This window comes from Solanum stenotomum, chromosome 11, assembly GCF_019186545.1.
Source record: "Solanum stenotomum isolate F172 chromosome 11, ASM1918654v1, whole genome shotgun sequence".
Taxonomy (NCBI): domain Eukaryota; kingdom Viridiplantae; phylum Streptophyta; class Magnoliopsida; order Solanales; family Solanaceae; genus Solanum; species Solanum stenotomum.
In genome coordinates this window covers 9,168,934-9,186,783 of record NC_064292.1, presented here as the reverse complement: position 1 = coordinate 9,186,783, position 17,850 = coordinate 9,168,934, and the positions used below count along the sequence as shown (strand labels likewise).

The window sequence follows — 17,850 nt, the reverse complement described above, 5'->3', positions numbered from 1 at the left end:
TTTAGACTTTTTATATTGTAAAAATATTAAAATTATTTCAAATTTTTATATAATCTTATCAAATAAACACAATTTATAAAATTTCATAATACACTATTACAAAGATATTTTTAATAAAAACAATATTTATTGATCAAACTTTAATTCAATAAAAAAAATAATTAAACACATATAAATTGTGGTGTACTAGTCTTTAATATAGTCCTCTCATATAGTACGAACAATTCTATCACGCTGAACTTGCATTTCTCGTTAATATGACTAAGAAGATGAATCAACATTGTTACTTTGAGCCATTTGTTATTCGATTTGGTTGGTACATAAATTTGATAAAAAATAATGAATTTGGTGAATATAAATGATAAAGTAGAAATTGATTTGAAGTAATAATAAATTATATGTTAGTGATAATCATTATATAAGATGTAAATGGTTTAAAACTAACGATATAAATTATAAATTTTATTTACATATGAAATAAATGATTATTATTAGATATAAACGTGAGAATATTTTTACGAAATATAAATCTGTGGATCAATTTTTGTATTTGAAATTCTCAAATCATGATTTTTGGAGAATATGAGATTTAATCTCATGATATGAAATAATGAGATGAAATTAGCGTAAAATTGCATGTCCAAACAGTGACTTCATCTCATGATTTCATATTGCATCTCCAAACGCCTATAAAAAACGAGAGAAGTGTTAAAAATATTCCTAAACTTGGTAAACATTTAAGGGTATATTTCACTCATGTTACAAGATCGATGATGTATTTAAGTTCAACTAATAAAATAAATAAGTGTTTTTAAAATTGTCAATAGTCTAGATATGAAACTAATAATTCACGTTGAATTTACGACTATTTTGCTTCCGTCTAAAAAAGAATTACTTTCTAGTTCTTCCACAAGGAATCGATGTAGACCAAGGTCCATAAATTAAGGAACATGTCATAATAATGGGGTATAAACTCAAACTTTATAGAGTGGTTTTAATTTTTCTTTCTTGTTTATATATACAAATTAAATAATAATAATAATAAATTTAGTGTAATTTTATAAATGAGGTCTTGGGAGGGTAGAAAGTACACAAATTTTATGAAGTAAGAATGTAAACAATGCAATATTGTTAGAATAATAAAATTTGGTTCAAGAATATAAGAAGTTGATAGAATAACATCGAAATAATGTTGCGCTGAATTTTATATATTAATATTGAAATAGTGTTGACTTGTTGTAGCGTTTGAGATTTAAAGAATACACAAAAAAAAACAAATTAGATCTTTTTTATAAATAGACAACAATAAATTTTGTATAATATAGAAGGTTTGACCATTGAAGAGACTTCAGAATATTCAATAATAAAAAAATAAAAAAAAATAAAACGGAAATGAAAAAGGTAAATATATGAATTATAATGTGTATGTAAATTAGTTAATAAAATAGACAGTTACGTAATAAAGGATACTACAATCGCCTACCTACCTCTATATATAAAATTACCTAGTACACTAAAACCTCACTAAATTAATACTCGGTAAATTAATAATGGGAAAATTGTATATAAGAGCAAACTATTAATTCAAATTAAATGCTATAAACATAGTTTGATTTAATTGTACCCTATAGCAAATTATTGCTATTTTCGCCTCTCTCCCTAGTGGAATCTCGCTCGCCACTCTCGTTTTGGTGGCAGTCTCGCTCGCTTCTCTCGTTTTTATACAAACACAAATGTATAAAATGTGTTTGTGTTTGTATAAAGTTAGAGAAAATTGTATATATACATATATTTCCGTTCCCCTCTCTCCCCTCTCCCAGATCTCGCTCGCCACTCTCACTTTATACAAATACAAATGTATATATTGCGTTTGTGTTTGTATAAAGCGAGAGAAAATTGTATATACAGATACAAATGCATATATTTTCGTCCTATATACTTATGATTATACAAATACAATATTCCCCTGCCCAGTTTTCTTTTATCTTTCTCTCTTTCTCGCTTTATACAAACACATATCATACAATTGATCTTTTGTATATGTATACCGAAACAGATTATACACTGTTTTCTTTTGTATATGTATCACGAATTATACAACTGCTTTCTTTGTATATGTATAGCAAAATATATATATTTATGTTTGCTATGGAGCGCAATTATGCAAACTATAGCTATAACATACAAATATGATTTTTATGTTTGTTATATGTGAAAGTTGCTCATTCATAATCTCTCTAAGATAATATTTTCTTCTGGTCTCGACTTGGGCCAATGGAAAAATAACTTATTTCGATAAGATAATAAGATAATATATTTTCAGAAGACCACTATATAAATATATGGTTCCATTAATATTATAAATTAATAATTTTTTAAAAGTACAAATATATCTAAGATGTTATGGTGAAATGTGATTCTATTGAGTTTTTTTTTTTGTTAAGCTTTAAATCTAGTTGAAGTTCATCTCTAACTTTTCTTATTGATCCAAAAGTTTTGGTGCTGTCTTTTCGAACTACACCATAATATTGTGAAGAGTTCTTGATACGATAAGTGTTTCGTTACGCATAACTGGTTCTAAATGTATTGTATCATCTACAATTTCATTGTCAACATTGTTTTTTTATGGTATCCACAATTTCTTCTAAGCTCTGGACCACTGAATATATATCATTTTCATTTGGATAATTCAATAGGTTATTGATGTCCATTTTATTGCGCTAACCGAGATCATTAATCATGACCTCAAGTTCATTAATGACATTTTCACAAGTGGGTGAGTTCATTCAAATTCTTTGAGATTTCATCCTCCAAATATATTTTGTAGTGTCGAAAATAGTTTGTTATTGTCTTTTGCTGAAAATTTTGTCGTCCAAGTTGCGATTGCCAAATTCATAACATCCAAAACATTAATTTTTTCTGGATCGATTTCATGTCCCACTTCATAGCCTTCTAATATTCTACGATAAAATAAGATACACTCGTAAAGCATGTACCTTAAAACTAGTTATAAAAAATAACTTGATATAACATATTTACGCGCATGCACGGTAACATACAAAAAATACACTATTTTAATTAATTTAAAGTTATATGACAAGAACTAATATTTGACCAATAATTAATTGACCAAAAGTTCTATTGTCTTAACATTTTAGATCCGCCTCTAGTGCTAACCACACAATTACTAGGGAAATTTATAACAAACTCTTGACTAAGGTAATACTTTTGTACCTTCTTTTTCTTCCAAAATCAGCAAAATTGAATTTTTTTTCCTCTCCTTTCTTTGTTTGATTTCTTCTTGATTTAAAGTTGAAAAGAAATGGAATGATCGATCATGGCTTTGAACAATAATGGATTGAAATTATTTGCCTCCACTATATCACTTCTTCCCCTGTCTGGTTACTCCCTCTCTTTCTATCACTTTATTTCTAAAGTTTCATCATGATCATTTTCTTTTGTTTGCTTAATTCTAACAAAGACTATTATTGGAAACTAGAAGGGGAGCAATGAAGAAACGGTAAAGTTGTTTCCGTATGATCTATGTGTTACGGGTTCGAGCTGTGGAAACAACCACTAATGTATACATTAGGGTAGGGTGTCTATATCACACCCCTTAGAGTGCGACTCTTTCTGAAATCCTGCATGAATATATGATGCTTTGTGCACTAGGTTGTAATTGAAAATTAGCCATAAGCCCATAACTTTAGGATTGGATTTTCATGCAACTTTAGCTATGAGTCTAAAGTTTTATGCATTAGCGTTATAAAAAATATTTATACAAGCAGGTTACTTATATAATATTGGCTAGTAATTTAGATTAAAATAATGACTAAATTGATATAAGATGTTGAAATACAAATATGAATATAAAAATCTTTATATTGCGAGTGTATATTTAAATTCATAACTTTGACCAAACACACAATAATACTTGAAAAGATTTCTCTTGAATGAATTTAATTTATAGATTTTTTTTAATACTAACTATTAAGTCATTTAAAAGACAAATATAAGTAATTGATCATAATAAGGACATACTAAAACTTTCCTTTTGCTCAAACAAACCAAGAAATACTTCCAATTACAATCAAAGAAGAGCTAATTAGAATTTTCATTTGACAAGTTGTTTGTTTTTTGTCTTTGCAGAGTGGTGTTGGTTTCATGTGTTTTTCTTTACTTAGCTTCAATTTTCCTATTCAAAGATCCCAATTGTTCATCTTTTGAGCTCTTACATTATTCATCAAGATTTACAACCCCACAATTTGGTCATGATTCTAGTCCAACAAACCTTAATCATCTTCTTTTTGGACTTCTTGGCTCAGAAGAAGCATGGCACTTTAGGAAAGAATACATTGAATCATGGTGGAGGCCTAATAAAACACGCGGTTATCTCTTTCTTGATGTGGCTCCAAGAGGCGATGATCTTTTGCCATGGTCCTCATCTTCCCCACCTTATAGGGTATCTGATAACATAACTCAATTAATTGAAGAAACTAAACATGTAGCACCAACTATGGCGCGAATGGTGCATGGGATAATGGAGGTCTTTAGGGAAGACCATGAAGGAGTGAGATGGGTGGTTATGGGAGATGATGATTCGATATTTTTTGTTGATAATATGGTTGATGTTCTTGCGAGATATGATCACACAAAGTATTACTATTTGGGGGGTCAATCAGAGTTTATAATGTCAAATCATTGGTACTCATTTAATCAAGCATTTGGTGGAGCTGGATTTATTTTGAGTTACCCTTTGGCAAAAGCTATGTCTAAGTATATAGAAAGTTGCTTGAGGAGATACCCTTTCTTAAGATCCGCTGATCAAATAACTATGGTTTGCATATCTGACGTTGGAGTCATTCTTACTCCTCTTAAAGGTAGTCATCAGGTATGTTTTCATTTTTTTCTTAAACTCTAAAGTTTGTATAATTGTAAAATATTGATGGCAAAATTAATAAGTAACCACAAAAGCTAAAATATATTTATGTTCAAATTGTTCAATAGCCTTAGTTGGTGTCACTAATTTTTATTTGAACACGTGTGCTTGTGATTTTATTTTATACCATAAGCTATCATTCGCTCTGAATTTACTAACTCTTAATCTTTGCATTTGTCTCTACTTGTAGATAGATTTGCGCGGTGATATATCTGGTTTATTATCGTCTCATCCAAAAGCTCCATTGATGTCACTTCACCATCTAGATGCTACAGAATCTATCTTCCCTTCAATAGAGAGACGACAATCTGTCCGCCACCTTATGAAGGCAGCAAATCTAGATCAATCGCGCATGTTACAACAAGTTATTTGCTACAACAGGCCTAGCAATTGGTCATTTTCTATTTCATGGGGTTACTCAGTTCATATTTATGAGAACATTTTGCCTAGAAGCCATTTACAATTACCAATTGAAACCTTTCAACCTTGGGGAGTTACACCTAAAGACCCTCCATATTACATGTTAAATACAAGGTGGCGTACAAATGATTCTTGTGAAGCTCCTCATGTTTTCTTCATGAAAAATGTAGAAAAAACGAAGAGATATGAAATCCTTACTACATATTCGCGATCATCACCTCGAGAATTGTTGTCTTGTTCATATAGTGGTAACCATTCTGCTGATTATATCTCCAAGATTGAAGTCTACTCTCCAAGAAGGAAACGAATAGAGGTAAGGTCTAAATTTTCTCCTTTATTTTATTTGTAATATCTCCTAAATCATAGAATAAGTTACTTTAGGAAGAAAGGGTGATCAAAATAGCACTTTTAAAAATTAAGGAACACAAAAAAGAATTGTTAAGAAAAAGGACTATATAAGATGTTTCAAATTTGTTTGCAAAAAACACACACACACACACACATATATATATTACTATTTTATATCTATAACAAGTCTCATATATAACAAATTACTAAATTACTATTGTTTTTTCTTTTTTCCTTTTTTACTTTCAGATGGATAGATGTGAATGTTGTGACGTGATACACAAAAAGGGCACCATCAAGGCAAAGATTAAACTCAGGGAATGTCGTGTGGATGAAATAATTGCTTAGTGGAATATTGTAATTTTTTTTTCTTTTTTTGGGTTTAGATAGTTATGACTATTCTTTTAGGGTCCATCAATTTTGACTGTTAGATGCATACCATCATTTTGTATTTATGTTGATAACATTAATTCCATTATTTTAAGTTGAATTTTCAAAGTTATTGAAAGATAGATTGAAATAAAAATTAGCTACAATAAATAAGAAAATTTTGAATTCCTTTATCCAGAACCAAGTGAAAGAAGTTCCCCTTACCGGAGGATTAATTAATATGCTATCAAACAATGCTTATTTTTATCAAAGCCAATGATGGTTTCGTTTATCAGATGAGACCATTGATTTATGATGCGAAATTCAAAGTAGATAAGGAAACAACTTAGAAATGATTTGGATATCCTTTCCCAATTTACTGGCTACCTATTTTGTGAAATAATTCCTATTTATTCTTACTTTTGCGGTAGGGAAGCCTCTACACTTGGATTCAACCACAATAAACAAAACTCGGCCTAATTGTGCTAGAGTTAAGGTTCAGGTGGATCTTCTAGCAAAATATACAGAGAGACACCTATAGGGTAGGCAAATCTGTGGGTCAAGTCAGATATGAGTGGGTTAAATATGACTCAGTGAAAATAGATAAATTATCTGACCCGACCATATCTGATATGTAAAGAAACAAAGTAAACCAACGGATAATATGGATATTCATATTATCTATTATTTCTTATTATGTAAAGAAATAAATACTCCCAAATATAGGCATTTTGTAACAACCCGAAAATTTTTAAGCTAAGAACTCGAATCATTTTATAACATCTCGCAACTGCACTCTTAAAATTTGAATCGTTCGTGTAACACCTTGAACTTTGAGAAAGTCTAAAGAGGACTAACAAGCACGTCCACGAACCCAAAATGTACCATGGACCCTTTATGGAACCCTAAACGATCCATTTAGAGGTCCATAACCCGTTTAGAGCAAGGTGGCCAACTGTCCAGGGCTGCCAAGGTGGGGGTCACCTGGAAGGGACCGTAGACGGCCCGTGGTGGAATGTACAGTCCAGGGGTCTGTACAAGTCACCCATCAACTTTTATGTTTTGGGTCAACTTCAAACAATCATATCTCTCAGCACATAATAAATTAGGTGGTCCATGACCTATCGAATTAAAGGTCTTTGAATCCTCTTTCCAACACCATCAAGTTTGCCTCATTTAAAGTTTGGACTAAAAAGTTATGCCCGTTTTAATAAGGCCCTGTCAGATAGACAAAGGTTCACAAACACCTATACGGCTCGTGAAGTGTTTCACGGACCATGGAGCCTTAAAAGGTCTATGAAACCTCCCTTTTAATGCACCTCGATAGTTTTTAAGCTGGGGTCATTTTGGTCTTTCTCATATGCATTTGGTACTTAAACTACGTCGTTTTAATTCCTATTCTAAGCCTAAACCACAACGTTTTACATCTAATTAAGGGCTTAGAAAGTGTTAATCAGTTCTTTTACGTTCATTAACACTTTAAGTCATTAGACCAAGATTCCAAGTGGAGAAAAGCTAGGGTTCAAGCGTTCTTCGAGTTTCGTCGATTTTGCCAAAGAACTTCGTTCTCCCAGGTATGTAAGGCTATCATAGTGTTGAATTAGTTTGTTCGCACGCCCTACATCTAATTTCAAATCAATAAAAGAGTAATCTAGGGTTCTATCCTTAGATTTGAGTATTCTTCATATGAGTTATGTTATTGATTCTGACTTCTAAATCCTTGGTCACAAGTTGTTATACGTATTATTATACATTGAGATATTTGAGTTGATTCGTTCCATGTCAATATTTCAGCATGAACCCTATTGTGAGTCATAATTTTTGAGAATCTTTTAAAACAAGCATTTTTGTCTTAAAACTGATTTCCTAAGAAAACAAAGATGAGTTTTGAGAAAGAGTTTTAACCAAGATTTGAGCAAGAGTATTTTAAAGTATCTTTTGAGAAGAGTTTAAGGGAACACAAATGGTTCCAAAAGCAATATTTTTACATTGAGAAGAGAACCATGATTCATGATTAGTACGACAATCGAGTATTTTATTAATGCGTAAGCAGTATGACATCTAGATATGCTATCAATGTTTATGCATTATGACTTCCCGAGTCATCAATGATCAGATCACAATAAACATTTGTTTTAAACTTTTTTTCTGAGAAAGTAAAGCAGAGTTCGAGTAAAGTTTTAAGAGAATTTTTTAGTAAGGTTTAAGGGAACCGAGTAGTCTCAAATGCATTATTTTGTTACATTGAGAAAAGAGAAACTTTGATTTCTAAATGAGTTTATGAGTTCAGAGATATTTTAGAGCAGTTACCTCTTTTAAAAGGATAGTTTGATCAATTATCTCAAATAAGAGAAAGAGTATGTTTTATACATTTGAGCATGAGTATATTTATTATTGAGATTAGTATTGAGCACCGATATGTGGATGAGTTCAGAAAATTAAAAAATGCTCATAAACCATGTCTTGCCAACATGGGTACAACATCATACTTTTTAGATGAATCCTTATTGCTTAGTGGATCCACTTAGTTGATAGGTTCTACATCCCAGCACGATATAGAATAATTCCAGCAGCATGGACAAGACGTTGTATCATCATGTAACTCATAGTGATGATTGTCGGTTAACGAATCTCCCAATAGAGCTAAAACGTATTTTCATATAACACTTATTATATTGAGTTCAGAGATGAGTAAGTATTTTGTAAAACTTTAAATGATTTAACTCATTTATTTCCTTACATTCAACTTGAGTATATTTTATCTATTGCAGTCCTGTCATTCAGTTATTTCACTTCGGCTATATTACATACTTGTACATTCAATGTACTGATGTCATTCGCCCTGTATCTTTTTATGATGCAAATACAGGTGTTCAAGATCATCAACATGTGCTTCGTTGAGATCACTTTATACTTCAAATAGCTTGGGTGAGCCTCATTATATTCGGGTGGAGTTCACATTTATTTTCCAGTCAGTTTTCTTGAGATGTCGTGGGTCTTGTCCCGACATCCATATTGAGTAACACAGGTTTCATAGATAGATAGAGTTATTCTCTCAATATTTACTTTTCCCTTGAGATGTTTTTGTAAACTATTATACTTATGTCGTTGAGTAATTTACAGACAGTTTGAATTGAGTATTTACTTTGAGTTTAAATATTCTAAATTTTGTTTTAAGCCTATCATCGCTTGAGTAAGTCTTTCTCTAAGTAGTCAGCCATGCCAAGGGTTTGCTTGGAGACCAATAATGATTCTCGAGTTCCTGCCACGTCCAGGGTGTAGGCTCGGGTGTGAAACATTTTCTCTTCATTTTTTTGTTTCTCTTTTTAAAGGTTGTTTGCTATGAAGGAAAATATTTTTTTATAGAGAGTAAGTGTGGTACCAAGTCAGGGATTAAATTTGGATCTTGGTTGGTGTCGGATCCCGAGTGATGATCAAGATCAAGAGTTACGGGTCAGGGTTATGGTCGAGATCAAGAGTTGGGGTTGCAAGTCTATAATGAGGTCCCATATAAGGAGCTGGGTTTTGGGTCAAGATCAATTGTCAAACCCTAGGTCAAGGTCACCAGTTGGGTCCCAAGTCGAGGTCAATGTCGAGATTTGGATCCTGAGACGGAGTCGGTAGTCAAGGTTGAGATTTGGTCTCGAGTTGGATCTCAAGTTGAAGTCGAGTCTTGAGTGAGTGTCAGAATTTAGAATTGAGTCGATGTCAGGATTTAGGTATCGAATTAGGGTTAGGAATTTGGTCTCGAGTCGGTATAGTAATTAAGTTCCTATTCAGGAGTCGGGTCTTAGGTCACTGTCACGATTTAGGTTTTGAATCTTGAGTTGGGGTCCTAGGTTTGGGTCGGGTTGGGTTCAAGGTTAAAAGTTATGGTAGAACATCAGGAGTTAAATCCCGAGTTGGGGTTGAAAGTTAGGGTTGAGTGTTGGGTCTTGAGTCAAGCCAATAATTGGGTCGGGTTGGGGATTCGAGTCTCGAGTCGAGGTTGGGAGTTGGGTCTCGGGTCGGGACAGAGAGTCGGGTCATATTTGAGGCTAGAAGTCATGTCCCCATCAGGGCATAGTTGGGAACTGATTCTTGAGTCACGAGTTGGGGTCATGTTGAGGGTTTGGATTCGAGAGTCGGGGTAAAGGTCAATTAAAGAGTTAGGGTCAAGAGTCATGTCTTCGATCGGGGCAGAGAGTTGGGTCACAATTGTGGTCGGAAGTTGATTCCAATTAATGAGGTCATAGTCGGTTGTTTGGTTTTGGGTCTCGGGTCGGGGTCTTGGTCATATTTGAGAATCAGGTTCCGAGTCCCCAGTTGGATCTCATGTCAGGGTCGAAAGTCGGGTCCTAGGTGGGGACCCGATTCGGGGTGGTGGAGGTTTGAGAAAAGATTTGAAAAATATTTTCCTTACTTTATGTAAGGAGTCATTTTCCTTAAATTAGAGGAAAATAATTACATTTGAAAAATATTTTTCAAAACATTTAAGTCAATCGAACATGACCAAACACACCCTTAATAAGTGTACTTTTTAGAGGTTTCTATACCCTTACATACTTTAAGAAAAGTGCAATTGGTAGAATATCCATGAGTTAGGTTCTAATGTATTCTTATGCTTATTTTGCAAGTAAGTTGTGTGTCTCTATGTGTATAGAAAGTTATAGTCATTGATATAGGAATAGTAGCTCGTTATCAGCAACTATTTTTTTTGTAATGAACATTAATTTTGGTTGAATGAGAATCATTGTTTGTCAAAAAAAAAGGTGAGTAATAAAATTTTATGTAAATATTTAATTTAGAGAAAATTAAATGAAAGAAAGTGAATGAGGGGGAAAAGTTTCTCCAAATGTAAAGACATTTAGTATATGAATATGATTCTTGCATTAAATTTTTAGTTAATTGAACTTAGTACATTAATTATTAATTAAGTAACACCTGAAATTCTTCAGATTTCCTATAGCAAAAAAATAAATAAAGAGAAAGTTAATGTACCGTTTTGTGAAGGAGGTAATATATGTATAATTGAAGGGTATTACAATCGCTCAACTTTAAAAGGGTATTTTAGTAATTCAACTTTTAATTTTATTATAACGAAACCGTCAAAATGTAGATAAAGAAGTACCGTAAAGGAGTGTAGTAAAACAATTAGTACCTATGTAGAGATCTCAAAGTCACAATGTAGTTCACAAAGAAGTAGGATCTTCATTCTTTTTGTTAGGTCTATTAGACTATATAATAGAAAAAAATGAAAAAGTTGGATTTGATGTTGAAGATTATATTAAATACTATAGCAAATACTAAAACCTTGAAAATAGAATACAAAAAAATAGCTCATATTGGAGTATAAAAATCAAATGATCATTGATTTAACTTCATTATGTAGTTCTCTTTCATTCAATCTCTCTATAACATGCCTACATTTGAAACATCACTTGTGATTAGCATTTGCAAAACAGTATTAATTTGTGGTTTAACCTTATATGTGGCTACAATTATCTTTCTCAATGAATGTCCATCTTATCATCTTTTCTCTTCCTCAAAATTCATAACATCTTTTCCAAATAATTCTCAATCAAATACATCATCATCATCAAATCATGTTGTACAAATCAGTATTAGTGTGCCTACTAACATTAGTCACCTTGTTTTTGGACTTTTAGGGTCAGAAGAAGCATGGCATCATAGAAAACCATACATTGAATCATGGTGGAGACCAAATGTTACAATAGGACATCTTTTACTAGATGTACCTCCTCAAGGTGAAGATCTTCTACCATGGTCCTTAAATTCACCTCCTTATCGAGTATCCGATGATGTACCAAGACTCGTGAATGAAACAAGTCATGTTGATCCAAGAGTTTTAAGAATGGTACATGGAATTATGGAGGTGGTTAGAGAGGCACATGAAGGGGTACGATGGGTAGTTATGGGGGACGATGATTCAATATTTTTTGTGGATAATATGGTTGATATTCTTGCACAATATGATCATACGAAATATTATTATTTTGGAGGACACTCAGAATTTATTATGGCTAATTATTTTTTCTCATTTCATCAAGCATTTGGTGGAGCTGGAATTATATTGAGTTATCCTTTGGCTAGAGCATTTGCAAATAATGTGATTTCTTGTTTAAAGAGATATGCTTTCTTTAGATCTGCTGATAGAACTACAATGAGTTGCACAGCTGATATTGGAGTCAATCTTTCTCCTCTTATGGGCAGTCATCAGGTATAAATTTGATCTCAAACTTTATTGAACAATTGTTTTTCTCTTTCCTCTTGATCCTCTAAAGTCAAATAAAATATAACAAAATGAATTGTTGTCACATCAATAGATAAAAGTAGATCTATACTTTTCTCAATTTTATAAATCTTCGATCTAGAGATTTCCCTTTATTAATTAATTAATTTCTTCTTTAGTACAGATTGATCTACGAGGTGATCTATCAGGATTTCTATCATCCCATCCAAAATCTTTATTAATATCCCTTCACCATTTTGACACGGTTGACCCTATTTTCCCCTCTATGGATCGTGCACAATCGGGATTTCATCTCCTAAATGCTGCAAAATATGATCAATCGCGAATGTTACAACAAACTATTTGCTACAAAAGATCCAACAATTGGACATTTTCAATTTCATGGGGATATTCAGCTCATATTTATGAGAATATTATGCCTAGAAGTTTGATACAAAATCCTATTGAAACATTCAAACCATGGGGTAACATTACACTTCCACCACATTATATTTTTGATACTAGAAATTTTTCTTGGGATCCTTGTGAAACCCCTCATATGTATTTCTTCCAGTCTATTGAGAAAACTCCACAAAACAAAATTCTTACAAAATATATCAGAGCATGGCCTCGAGGGATAGGAGTTTGTTTGTATCCTGGAAGTTATCCTGCAGAGTATGTTAATGAAATTCATGTCTACTCACCAGCAACAAAACGTCTCCAGGTAATATTTCTATTTTACTTAAATTTCTTATGAACTTTATATGAGTTTAATTTTTGTACATTGACTATATAAATTTTCTTCAATAGAATCATAAATAGAAAATGGGATTTACTAACTTTGAGAGAAAGGCAAGTTACCTTCTATAATAGGTGAGCAAGTTAAGCTACGCTGAAAGTATAAAACTCTTAATATTGACAATGTAATATAAGTTAAATTCGATTATATTTAAACATACATGATTGCAATCATGTAAAAAATGAACTTAGAAAATAATTCTCTTGAACCTATGCAATCAAAGAATAAATAGAATTCAATAAGTGTAGGGTCCCGTGGCTGTTGTGTTTATTGTTTGGTTATGTTTCATTTGTAACAACATCTACTTGTTGTATGAAAATTACAAAAAAAAATGTTCAAGGTGATATGTTTTTATTTTTTTTTTTCTTTTTTTTTTCCAGATCAATAGATGTGAATGTTGTGATGTAATTCATAAGGCTGGATCATTTAAGGCTGCTGTTAGGTACAGAGAGTGTAAGCTAGATGAGATAATAGCTTGATCAAGTTGATGTATACAAATTTTTATTGATTTTGTTTAATTATCATTGAAAGAATGACCATCCTTTGTCTCTTATATTTAGCAGATTTATTTTTCTCTTAAAGGAAAAAAATATATAGATAACTTAACAATAAAGATATCTAAGTTAATTGCGTATGCACATTTCATTTTAAATTTTAAAAATATATAATTTGAATAGATCATATAAAAGATTTAAGAAAAAAAATAAAAAAAAATGAAGAGAATGAAAACCGAGGAAGGGAAAAAAAAAGAATAAATGCCAATGCCCGATAACCTCGTGAAATTTTTGTGAAAACAGAAGAGAACCAAGGAAGAAATGTTGGATAGAACTAAGGCTGGGCATGGTATGGTATATACCGAATTACTATACCATATCAAAATTTTTGATATCGTGATTTTGGTAGTATGATATTTGGTATGGTATACATTTTAATTTTTTTGGGTATTCGGTAACCTAGTATTAGTATATACTAAATATATAGAAGGTGAAACTTTGACTACACTATTTAATTGACATTTGAAATGTAATTGATTATCAAAAGGAGTTTTTTGTACTTTATTTTGAATAAATATTTCTACATGTGTAATGTGTTAGTATAATATAGTTGAGACCTTCTTTTTGATTGACGAAGTCATAATTCTCTATTATACGAGTATATATTAGTCGAAGTTGAACAAACTATAGTTAGTGATTAACATACTGCAAAATAACAAAATCGAACTTCAAAATACTAAATCATACCAAATTAAATTGATAGGACAATGGTAGTTTTAAAAAACAAATAGTGAAATTACGGTGCACATGTTTTAAAATACCGTACCATACCATACCCTGCCCAGCTAGAGAGAACAGTGTGGCGCAGCAGCTCAAAGAAAAAAATGGAGAGGGAAAGTGAATTGATTGTTAGGGTTTTATTTCATAAAGGTAAATCTGAAATTATCTAAACAAAAAATTTAGGGGTAGAGAAGTAATATACTTGATCAAACTTGAATGGCATTTAAGTAAAAAATTAAAAAGTATGGGAGTGCTACTTTTGGTTTTTAACTTTTTTTAAAGTCATTTTAAACTTATTTTAAGCTATTTTTAAATTTGTCAAACACTTCCAAAAACTAAAAAGAGCTTAAAAACAGGTTTTGCCAACTTTTTAGTCAATCCAAACATGCTCTAAGTGTTAAAGTTAGTTGTGAAAAGACTTGCGTTGTAAACTTTTAAATAAAAGATTATTTATAAATTACAATTGATTACATTAAATATGACATTAATTTTTAATGGTAGAGGGCAATTTTCACGATCCTGACCCACCGTGAGTGACGCCCACATTAATCCCGGTGGGAGAACCAACCAACTACTCACACAAAGTCTAAAATCAAAGTAAGCAGTTTCAAAGATTTTCAAGTAAATAGTTTTCAATAATTAAACCAAGTTTGTAGTAAAGAAACCATAATCGTCCAACAATGCGGAAGTAACCCCCTAGAAACTGAAAGTCGCAGTACTAAAATGTTTGAGTCCAAATGAATGGCCTAAGGAAATAAAGAGGAATCTATTGCAGCCCGGAAGAAGTGTCTCACCCTTGGATTTAGATAATAAAGTTAACATAGTTAAGGCCGCAAAACAGTCGCTTAAGTACTAAACTAAGAAAAAACAAGTGTAGTATTAATACACAACCACCATGTACTGGTAGGATAGTCGGCTAGTTCCAGTTATCTGAGATATGAACAAACAACCATAACTTAGTAAAACAAATAATATTCAATCATAAACTCAAGTACAACATAGCCCGGACTTCCGGTCCTTACCATGAGCTGATATGCACAATAAACAGAACTATCACAATACAACAAAACAATCTGATTCTCTCATGGAACCCACACATACAACTGTTAGTGCACCGACGTGGTACTCGTTCTCATTGTTAGTATATCAGTGTGATATCCATTCCAATAATATTATATACCGCATGGTACCCGATCTCATCATCAAACACAAAACACAGTCACATTAACAATGAACAGCAATCACACACATATATATATCCAAGTTAACACATTTATTGCATACAATTGACAACATCTTTCATTTCAAATAACGTTCCTTCTTTTTCTACTAATAATATATCATGCATGCAGTACTAATAAAGCAGTTGGCAAACATATATAACATAAACGGCAAAAACAAATAACTATCACGTACCCCAAATCAAGCTTTGGAAGCTCTATTGAACTTAAGCCTTCCCATTTTGTGAGGCCTTAACTTGTTCGTGGTTAAAAACAATGAAAAAACACAACAATCAATAAATAATGGCCTAATAATATCTTAATTATAGCCAAATCCTAAACCTCAGGCCACTCCCATGATCATCCCACCAAACTAGGTTCTTTTCACCATTAATTTAAATCAAACTCTCCCTAAGGTCACCCAACAATGATTCTATGGCCTAAGAATCACAATACCAAAGTAGGAAAGCAATTAACTTACCTTTATCAATGAAATTTATGGAAATAGGTTAGAATTCATCTTAAGTCACCCCTCTTTCTTCCCAAGATGTAATTGCAAAATTATGAGCGGCTTAGGGGGAATTTTTTGCATAAACTCACGACTAATCCTGCTATAATAGCACCTACTATAATTCACCAGTAAGTAAGCCAACCCATAACCGAGAATAACAAGTAATGAGTGCTAGGGTAAAAGTAAACATAAAATAATAGTAATAATAAGAAAAGGCAGAAACACAAGAAAACCAAAATCTATATACAATGGGAAACCCTCCAAAACTTAGAAGTCACGAGTACATAACTGTCTAATATGAGCATGTACAAGTCTCAAAATTGGACCAGAACAAGCCGTGTCAAAGGTAAAAAACTAGTTAACATATATATAGAAAGAGACATGCTGATCCACGATGCCAAGTGATCACCCTCGTCTCTAGTATCCACAAGCTACAAAAAATGGCGTGATTGATCACCACTCGTAGCTAGTGCTAGGACCTATATTATAAAAATAATGCAAAGTGTAGCATAAGTACTAAACTAAAGGTGCTCAGTAGGCATCATAGGCCGACTGAGCAAGAAAGGTAAATACAATCAGAAAACATAGAATCTAGACAAAAACAAAGGTTAAACGGTTATGAAAAGACAACACATGAACATACCGAAAGTAAATCTAAGTACACCTAAACTAAACCTAACTGGTCCCTCATAATCGCAGAAGGTACACTCATGTGCAAATTTATATAAAACCCGAACGGACCCTTATAATCCCGACGGTACATAGAATAGCTAATTCTATAAGAGGGAGAGAAGTGCCTTCGAACAAGATCCAACAGGTGTACACCGGGCCTCGAATCCCAAGTTATACCTCTATTAGAGGTGACAACCTCGAACCATTAAGTATTAGCCTTAAATCGGGAATACAACCTCGAACTATAAACATCAACCTCAAAATGGAGATAAAAGCCTCAAACTACAATCATCAACCTCGAATTGGAAATATTCATAATGTCCAATCGACTCCCACCTTAGCTAGCAAGAGTGAAAAAAGAATTAGTCGACTCTGAAGAAGATTCCAATATCGAGACTAAATCATCATATAACGACGTCCACCCACAAGCATTCACACGAGCCTCCAAGCCTAGAACAACCCAATATCAAATCATCATAAGAAGCGTGCTCTTCGGCAGCCCATCTATCACTCCCTGAGCCTAAACCCTGGACGTGGCTGGCACTTGAGAACTATTGTTGGCCCCAAGCGAACCCTTAGCTTGACTTACTTACTCAGCAGAAGACTTTACTCAAGATAAATACTTTTAAAACAAGTAAACTGAATTGCTCAAAATATAACTTAGAATGTATTATAATAACATTCACTGCCAAAGTGGCATCTCAAGTCTCAACTTAACTGAAAAGGAAAAGTAAGGACTCATGAACTAACATCACTAACTTTGTCTATGAAGCCTATAAACAACTGAGATGGACGTCGGGACAAGACCCACGACATCCTAATAAACTAAAATACTGAAAGCAATAAAAAGGATCCTCTGGAAAGCTAAGAGGCTCACCAACTGACTCTGAGTGCTCAACTGGATCAACGAGGCGCTGGATGTTGATCCTGGTTACTTGCGTCTACATCATAATAAGATGCAGACCAACTGACATCAGTACATTGAATGTACGAGTATGTGAGTTGGAATGCTAAACATAACTTAAGCTTGAAAAGAATCTGAAAGAAACACTTACCTTGGTTTTAC

At 32.6% G+C, this 17,850-nt stretch overlaps 3 protein-coding genes across 3 annotated transcripts in view; all 3 read left to right on the top strand.

The window, feature by feature from the left end:
• The window catches only part of LOC125843977 (uncharacterized), a 621,631-nt gene that overhangs the window by 260,372 nt on the left and 343,409 nt on the right, over nt 1–17,850 (top strand). The window lies entirely within an intron of this gene.
• Nucleotides 3,499–6,055, top strand: LOC125843974 (uncharacterized). The gene is made up of 4 exons (XM_049523181.1): nt 3,499–3,593; nt 4,150–4,891; nt 5,130–5,672; nt 5,957–6,055. The coding sequence occupies exons 1-4, from the start codon at nt 3,544–3,546 to the stop codon at nt 6,053–6,055; spliced, it is 1,434 nt and encodes a 477-aa protein (XP_049379138.1). The 5' UTR covers nt 3,499–3,543.
• Nucleotides 11,466–13,640, top strand: LOC125843971 (uncharacterized). The gene is made up of 3 exons (XM_049523177.1): nt 11,466–12,296; nt 12,493–13,032; nt 13,488–13,640. Exons 1-3 carry the CDS (start codon nt 11,475–11,477, stop codon nt 13,584–13,586), a joined length of 1,461 nt encoding a protein of 486 aa, XP_049379134.1. The 5' UTR covers nt 11,466–11,474; the 3' UTR covers nt 13,587–13,640.